A 9,142-nucleotide genomic window follows, 5' to 3' on the forward strand; every position below is an offset into this window, starting at 1 on the left:
CTGATTCCACACAGACTGAAAACAGAAAGAGAAAAGACAATGAATCAGATCTATGATGATCAACTCACTAATGTGTTTTGCATCTTCCAGCAGACGTTTGCTGACAAATAAACAGTGATATCTGTGTGCAGGTAACATGAAGAAAGACTACACATAGTTCATTTAAATATACTACAAACTACACAAAAGTTACAAATGTATGCAAAGGTTGAAAATCAGCAAAATTACCCATTAAGATGTGAGCTGTTTATCCAAGTTATGAGGTTTCACTTGATAACATTAACTACATTAGTTAACATGAACTGATGATGAACAACTAGTACAGCATTTAATAACCTTATTTAATAACCTTATTAAACTAAAGTTTGCTGTTAATTAGTTAATACACTGTGAACTGACATGAACATATATTAGATATGACATTAGATATATTTAATAGCTAATGTTAACAAATGAAATTGTTACTGTCTACTAATGTCATAAATCACTTTAGTCTCACAGATCAATGTTGAAACATACTGTAGACTAAACAACAAGTCAACAACTTTGCACGTTTTCATTTAAAGAATAAACATATTTCCTTAAACTGAAGACATTCAAACAAGTTTTGTTTTTGAAAAATCTGACTTTGCCATTTATATTTAATTCACACAGAATTAAACTGTAAAAGTGTGTTTTTTCTCTTTTAAATCAATGTAGAATTTCCATATCTCTGTGTGTGGAACTAATAATCATTATTTTACAATCTACTAAATACAGACTGATCCATTAAAAAGAACAATAAATTAAAAAAAGAAAAAAAAAATATGTATATGGGGAAAAAATATATTAGAAATTAGGTTATTGGATAATTCAGCAGCAAAAGTTATTCTAGAAAAATCAGTGCACAATATTAACAATTTCATAAATCCAAACATGGCTATTTGCATTGTGGATATAAAATGCATTTACGAAAAACTATATATTTCTACATAAATATATACTCTAAAATTAAAAGATTTTTATTTTTAATGAGGCATCAACATATGATAGATAGGACAAAACAAATGCAGTGCAGCTCAAAACATTTACAGTATTCACATCCGGTGTGCAAAATGATGCAACACAGTCTCACAACACACAACTCTTTGCATTAAAGTGTTCAATTCACAAAGGGAAGAAATATTGATGTGTGGTGTATTATATCTGTGCAACAGTTTATTGAGCCTTTTCTTTTAACAATTTTAAATTTCAGTTAATGTGCATGTTAAAAACTATTTATAGTCTTCGCTTCAACGTGTTTTGTTCTAACAGACACCCGAAAACAAGTAACATGATTTAGAAACAACAACAAAAAAATATATAGGTGCATCTCAAAAAAATTAGATAATTATGAAAAAGTTCATTTTTTGATTGTAACTTATTTTAAAAACTGAAACTTTCATATATTCTAGATTCATTACATGTAAAATATTTTTTAAAAAAAGTAAAAAAATTTAAAAATGCTAATACTTCAACAGTGTTTTTATCTAACCCCCTATAGTTAGTCTAACTATATAACAACTTAAATAAAGCTGAGACAATAACCAGAGGTTATAGCTAGTACTATGAAATATGCCCGAACCACGCTAGTACTCCAATAGTATTTTGTCTAGCCCCCCATAGTTAATGCAACTGCATAACAACTTAACTAAAGTCAATCAGTCAGAAATCTAGAATCTCACCTGATGTGCCCCATGCTCCATCTAACCTGAGATCTAGTATGTACTTAACCCTGGACGGATATTTGTGGTAACATACACCTTCACTTAATCTACTTGAGAAAATAATTTCAGAGTAAGTCAGAACAAAATCAATTGTAACAATTTATTGTCAGTCAGGTAAATATGTATTATACCAATTATACAGAAAATTATTTTAGTTATTTTAGTTTACTTCTTGTGAGAATGAGACAATTGTACCAGACACACAGTGACAGTTCAAATGATTCAAATGTTTGCTACATGACTATGGATCTCACTTGTGTTCATGTAGAACATTATATTATGCTACTGGCCATTCTGAGTGAACTGAGTGAGAGGAGATGGGTGAGGGGAAGTGGATGGAAGGAATAGGTGAAAAGGGACTTTTCTCACATCTTCTCTCAGTGAGATGTGGAAAGAGATGTCTGTATCTTAACACTCTGTGTGCATTCATTGTAAGGTTCTGTACCTTAGTTTCTTTCATGCTTTGTTATGAAATGACACAGGTTACAGCGCATGTGTGTATGTGCAATTGAACAGCACATTTTTTTTTTTTTTTTTTTTTTTTTTTTTTTACATATATGTGACCTTGGGCCACAAAAACAAATATACCTGTGGTCTTAAGTAACACAGGTATATTTGTAACAATAGCCAAAAAATACATTGTATGGGTCAAAATTAGTCAAAATTATCATTTTTTTTATTTATGTAAAAAATCATTAGGACAACAATTTACAGATAATGTACTCACCCCCTTGTCATTCAAGATGTTCATGTCTTTCTTTCTTCAGTCGTGAAGAAATTGTGTTTTTTGAGGAAAACATTTCAGCATTTTTCTCCATATAATGGACTGATACCCTAACTGTTTACATAACCTAACTGTCTTAAGCTGAAAACAGAATCTCTACCACAGAGGACGCTCTACAGGCCCGCGAAAGTGAACTGTCTGCTTTGACGAAAACAGTGACTCAGCTTCAAACTAAAGTAGATAACTTAGAAAACCTTGGAAGGCGTAAGAATCTGCGAATCGTCGGTTTACCCAAAAAGCTGAGGGATCTATTCCGCTCCCACAATTCTTGAGAAAATATACCGAAATGGCTCGACCTTTCTTTTGATCTCAGGCTTGAGATTGAGAGAGTGCACCGATTGCTCGGACCCGCTCCCGGAATCGATAATCCACCACGAATCATACTGGTCAGATTTCTGCTCTACGTCGACAGAGATCGCATTCTACAGGCAGCACTGAAAAAAACGGCAAATTATTCACGAGGGCAAGCAGGTACGCTTCTTTCAAGATCTTTCAGTGGATGTGATGAGGACACGGAGGGAATTCGACACTGTGAAGAAGACTCTAGTCGATCGCAAAATGTTCCGTGGATTTGCGTACCCAGCCAAGTTGCGTTGCCTTCACGATTCAGAGCTTCGTACTTTCAGCACAGTGGTCGCAGTTCATAGAGACTTTGCAAGATAAGTGATAAAGGGATTCTTATTCTCTCATCTTTACCACAATCAGAGGTGTAGTGACTTTCATTTTCCCGGGTTCTCACATGCCATTTATTTGTTTCTAATCTGTTCACAATGGCAAATGTGACTGTTAGTTCATATAACAGACTTCTCATATTTTCCGTCATTTTTTCCTGTATGAGCACTCCGAGATGATGTCTATTTTACTGGAGCGGATTAATGTAGCGTTTCTCAAAATAGGTATGATCCTGAACCTTTTGTTGGTAGCAGGTAAATGTTTTTTTTACCTGAGTCCAATGGGGTACAGAGACCTAGGTTTAGGGGGACTTATTTGGCCCTGTCAGTTGGGGACAGAGCCGGGGCTGGGGGAGAAGGAGTTGTTTTTGTTACCTTTAAACATTTGCCCATTGCCCATCTTTTTGTTGAAAATTACATTAACAGTCTCTTATTTTCTCATAACTTGCTGTAATGCAGAGCTTGACTAGATTCATGACATGGAATGTTAAAGGATTAGGGCATGTGATAAAAAGGAAAAAAATACTGACTTTTCTAAGAAAGGAAAAAGTTACAATTGCAATGCTTCAAGAAACTCATCTATCTGATAGTGAGCATTTGAAATTGAATCGAGATTGGGTGGGTCAAGTGTTTTTTTCTTCATGCATAGCTAACCCTAGGAAAAGAGGTACAATTATTTTAATTAACAAACACCTGCCATTTATTTTTGAAAACCAAGTTAGAGATCCTGAGGGTAGATTTATTTTGGTCACAGGCTTTATATCTGGCCAGCCTATTACAATGTTAAATGTTTACACACCTAACATAGATTCTCCAAAATTCATGTCCAAAATGATTTTGTTATTTAACGAACACTGCAAAGGTCTAGGAATCTGTGCTGGAGACTTCAATTGTGTGTACTCTAGTCAATCCTAAATCTTCTTTGGTTCTCAAAAAATTATGTAAAGAGACTGGTTTAATTGACAGCTGGAGAGAAATGAACCCTCTCACTAGAGACTATACATTTTACTCCCATCCCCATGGTTCGTATTTAAGAATTGATTATATCTTTATTCTGAATACTTATTTAAATCTTGCATCTTTTAGTCAAATTGGTTCAATTGCCATTTCAGATCATGCTCCGGTTCAAACAGATATTACATTAGAAACTCCACTAACAAGAAGCAAGGTATGGAAACTGAATTCTTCTTTGCTGTTGGACTCAAAATTTTGCAACGCTGTAAGGGAATCAATACAAAATTATTGGTCAGATAACAAAAACTCACCCGTTTCCCCTGCAGTAATGTGGGATGCAGCAAAGGCTACAATACGCGGATACATTATTTCTTATAGTGCTGCACATAAAAAAAGCCCTTATATACACCTGCATAGTACAACCCTCACTCAAGCTAACTTTATGCCATGCTAGAGTCACATTTAATCTTGATCATACTAATATTAAAAACTACTGTTTCTTTTCAAGCAGAATTATTATGAGCATGCAAACAAATCTGGTGGACTGTTAGCATATCAGACTAAAACAATCTGAGCGAGCAATTAAGTCTCTAAAGATGCCAAACGGTGTCACTACATGTAATCCTGTTCTTATAAACGACACGTTTCGGTCCTACTATGAATCACTCTATTGTTCACAAAACGGTGCCTTACAATTAGAATTTCAAACTTTTTTTAATAATATTTCTCTTCCGGTTATTTCAGATGAAGACAGGGATTACCTTAATTTGCCTATAACATCAGAAGAGGTCCTGGCTGCAATAAAATCAATGTCATCCAACAAGTCACCAGGACCCGATGGTTTTCCCATTGAATTTTACAAATCATTTTGGCCTGACCTTTCTAACATTTTTATGCCAGCTTTACAAGCTATTTTAGATCAAGGCACAATACCTGAAACATGGAATATAGCAAATATCTGCGTAATATTTAAGAAAGATAAAGGCCCACAAGATTGTGCGTCATACAGACAAATAAAGCCTACTTAATACAGATTCTAAAATACTGACAAAAGTTCTGGCACGTAGGTTAGAGAGTATCCTACCCAAGTTGGTTAAGCCGGACCAAACAGGGTTTGTGAAATCGCGTTATGGCACAGATAATATACGCCGACTTTTAAATGTTATTAATTTTGTTCAAAGTGAAGGGCGCCCTTGACGCTGAAAAAGCTTTTGACAGAGTCGAGTGGGACTTTTTGTTTGCCACTCTAAAATTTATCCTAGGGAATAACTTTATTAGGTGGATTCAGTTGCTTTATTCTGATCCTAGGGCAACAGTAATTGCGAATGGTCTCACTTCAACTCCGTTTTGCATAGGGAGAGGTACAAGGCAGGGCTGCCCTCTCTCACCTTTACTTTTCACTCTAGTCATTGAACTCTTAGCAGAACTCCTCAGATTGAACAGAAATTTTCATGGCATTATAGTGGGAGGAGAAGATCATCGAATATCAATTTACGTTGATGATGTACTTATATTTATGTCTAAACCAAAGCAATCTATTCCAGTATTATTAGAATGCATTTCTCATTACAGTAGTCTTTCTGGTTATAAAATATTTTTTTTCCAAATCCATTTCATTACCTTTAAATGTATCTTCATTAGAACATCTAAAATTAATTTTCCCTTTCCAGTTATCAGAAAATGGCTTCGGATATCTAGGCATTTTTGTCACAGCTTCACTTAATGATCTTATAAACAATTATATTCCTCTTATAGAGAAAATCAAGCTTAACTTGAAAACATAGTGCTTACTCCCAATTTCATTTCTAGGCAGAATAAATGTAATAAAAATGAATGTGCTTCCTAAGCTTTTACATTTATTCCAGTCCATACCTAGTTATTTAGCAAATTCATTTTTCAAAGATATAAATAAACACCTCTCAAAGTTCATCTGGAATAATAAAAGGCCACGTATTAAATTTTCCAAATTAATGAAGCCAAAAGATAAAGGTGGGATCGGTCTTACCAAATCTTCAGTTTTATTATTGGGCAGCCCAGATAAAAAACATGATCAGTTGGTGTAGTGAAAGGACCAATTCTGTTTGGTATAAGATGGAAGAAACAGCTTGCGCCCCATTACCAATTAGATTTTTGCCATTTGTTAAGAACTATGCAAAGCTAAAAAAGGTTTCAGAGCATTTTACAATATCAAACACTCTTCGAGCCTGGAGGGATGTTAAGACATACTTAGGAATTTCTGCCTCTCTTTCCTTGTCTTCCCCACTTTCTTTTAATCCTGATTTGCCTTTGACATTGCAGAAGATTGGTCTTTCAGCATGGCTGAAACTGGGAATCTCTCAAATATCTTGTTTGTTTTCTGAGGGCACCCTAAAGTCTTTCCAGCAGATTGTAGAGCAATATAAAGTTCCAAATTCTAATTTCTATAAATATCTTCAACTGTGGCATTTTTTAAAACCAAAGATAGATAAAGAAGAGTTGAGAACCAAAACAACAGAGATTGAATATCTTTTACTGAATCCAACTTGTTTAAAGGGATCAATATCAAGGGCATATAATATTTTGTCTAGTAATTGCACTTCTGCCTTGCCAGGACTGAAAGGTGTTTGGGAGAAAGATATTGGTCAAGCCATTGAAGAGAATGACTGGGCTATTGTATGTGATAATATGTACCCGAATTGCAGCTCTCTTGGGATCCATGAGCTCAACTTTAAATTTTTTAATAGGATATATCTTACACCGATGCGTATTAAGAAGATGTTTATCAATGCCACAGGCCTGTGTTTCAAGTGTAAAAAAGATAAAGGTTCATTCATTCATTGTTTTTGGTACTGTTTTGCCATATTGGAAAAAAATACATAGAAAGAGCTTTTTGAAAAATTTTGAATGCATATTGTTTTATTGAATCTTTGGTCAGTTTGTTTCAAAAAGATGCTCCATTATTTATTGTCAAAAAAAAAAAAAAAAAAAAAAAAAAAAAATGCATATTGATATCACAGATGGCTCCATCTCTCAAAATGTGGATATCACAGCCCACATAGTTGAAAAAAAGCTCACTTATGATAAACATAAAAAATCTGACGAATTCTGGCTGATATGGTCTCCCCTTTGGGAATACATAAAAAAGCTCTCTTGATGTACATATAACAATTTTTTATTTTCCTTTAATTTTTCTTTAATTCTTTATTTAAGGACTGCTTTGAAACGGTGTGACACTTTTTTTTTTTTATCATTTGTTTTTTCTTTGCTTTTTTCCATTATTTTTTACTTCTTACTTTTAGGGTTTTGAACATTCTGTAACATGAATATATGATGTTATATTGTTAATGTAATTTGTTTCTGTGGGCAAACAATAAAAAAAAATAATAATAAAAAAGAGTATATAAATTTTATTATTTTTATGAAAATAGCCAATCATTTCGCTAGATAAGACCCTTCTTCCTCGGCTGGGATCATTTACAACCGCATTTGTGATCGTTTGAAGCTTCATTTAAACTGCATTCTGGAAGTTCAAAATTGGGGGATAATTTCTTTACGACTGAAGAAAGAAAGACATGAACATCTTGAATGACAAGGGGTGAGTACATTATCTGTAAATTGTTGTTCTGGAAGTGAAGTACTCCTTTAAGTAAAGATCATTATCCATGTAGATATTTTGGACATTTCTTATCTTAAAAATATCAAAACCTAATTTTTGATTAGTAATATGCATGGCTAAGAACCTCATTTGTACAACTTTAAAGGTGATTTTCTTTTTTTTTTTTTTTTTTTTTTTTTTTTTTTTTTTTTTTGCACCCACCGATTTTCAAATAGCTGTATTTCAGCTTTCAGATGTTGATGTATAAATCTCAATTTTAAAAAATAGACACTTATGACTAGTTTTGTGGTCCAGGGTCACATATAATACTTCCATCATCAGACAGTGTGCAGTATTGATCTCATTGCTGTGGTGTTGAGTGTAGCTGTTGGTGAAATGTACTCACTTCAGTATCTTCAGCTCACACACAGGATTCTTCAGTCCCTCACAGATCTCTTTGACTCCTGAGTCCAGCAGACGACTGTTGTTCAGGTTCATCTCTTTCAGGATGGTTTTGGAGGAGAGAACCGTAGCTAGAACTGAACAGCTTTTCTCTGTCAGATCACAATTATTCAGCCTGAACACAAAAACAGCATTTCAGTAATAATTACTTTCATCAGGTATATTTATTACTTATATTGCATACTGTTAGTGCTGGCAGTATCAGCTGATGTGAGCTTGACTGACGTGTTCTGCCTGAACTAACGCAACGCTTGATTATTATTATTCAGCACATATTCAACACACATCAGATCAACAGCTCTTCATATCTGATTACACATGTGACTGACAGTCTTTAATAATGAATAATCAAAGAGGTTTCAATGTATAAATCATGTTCACTCACATTATTTTCTCCAGTTTGCTATGAGAGTCCATCAAAAGAGCAGAGAGTTTCTCCCCATCCAGATCTCCTAATTTATCTTCACTCAGATCCAGTTCTTTCAGTAGTAATGGACTTTTACCCAGAACTCCAGTGAGATACTCACACGCTTCCTCTGCAGCAGGACTTTTCAAAAACCTACAGGAAGCAGATATGGATTTCAGATCATTTATATTTTTGAATTATTTTTCCACAAATTCTGTTTTGTGTCTGTTGAATTTCTCTGAACTGCTATTCAATTCCAGTTCATGTTATTCCTATTCAAAAATGGTGTATTTGACCCTTCTGTCTTTTCATACAGCTGATTTCACATCTGTGGATCATTTTTAAATATTTTATTTATTTTTTCACCTGATGGTCTTTAATGAACAGAGTCCATCCTGTAGTAAATCATTGAGCTCCATCACTCCTGATTGTCCAGGATCATTTCCTGTGAGATCCAGCTCTATCAGGTGTGAAGGGTTTGATCTCAGAGCTGAAGCCAGAGCTTTATAACCTTCTTCAGTGATGCTGCAGTCTGAAAGTCTAGAA

General features: G+C 34.2%; 1 protein-coding gene across 1 annotated transcript in view; it reads right to left on the minus strand.

The window, feature by feature from the left end:
• The window catches only part of LOC127161363 (ribonuclease inhibitor), a 33,376-nt gene that overhangs the window by 22,029 nt on the left and 2,205 nt on the right, over positions 1-9,142 (minus strand). The window contains exons 2-4 of the mRNA XM_051104072.1: positions 8,963-9,136; positions 8,576-8,749; positions 8,135-8,305 (exon numbers count right to left, since the gene is read on the minus strand). Coding sequence (XP_050960029.1) covers positions 8,135-8,305; positions 8,576-8,749; positions 8,963-9,136 — 519 coding nt within the window. The remainder of the gene's footprint in view (positions 1-8,134; positions 8,306-8,575; positions 8,750-8,962; positions 9,137-9,142) is intronic.

Source organism: Labeo rohita, unplaced genomic scaffold (assembly GCF_022985175.1).
Source record: "Labeo rohita strain BAU-BD-2019 unplaced genomic scaffold, IGBB_LRoh.1.0 scaffold_625, whole genome shotgun sequence".
Classification (NCBI taxonomy): domain Eukaryota; kingdom Metazoa; phylum Chordata; class Actinopteri; order Cypriniformes; family Cyprinidae; genus Labeo; species Labeo rohita.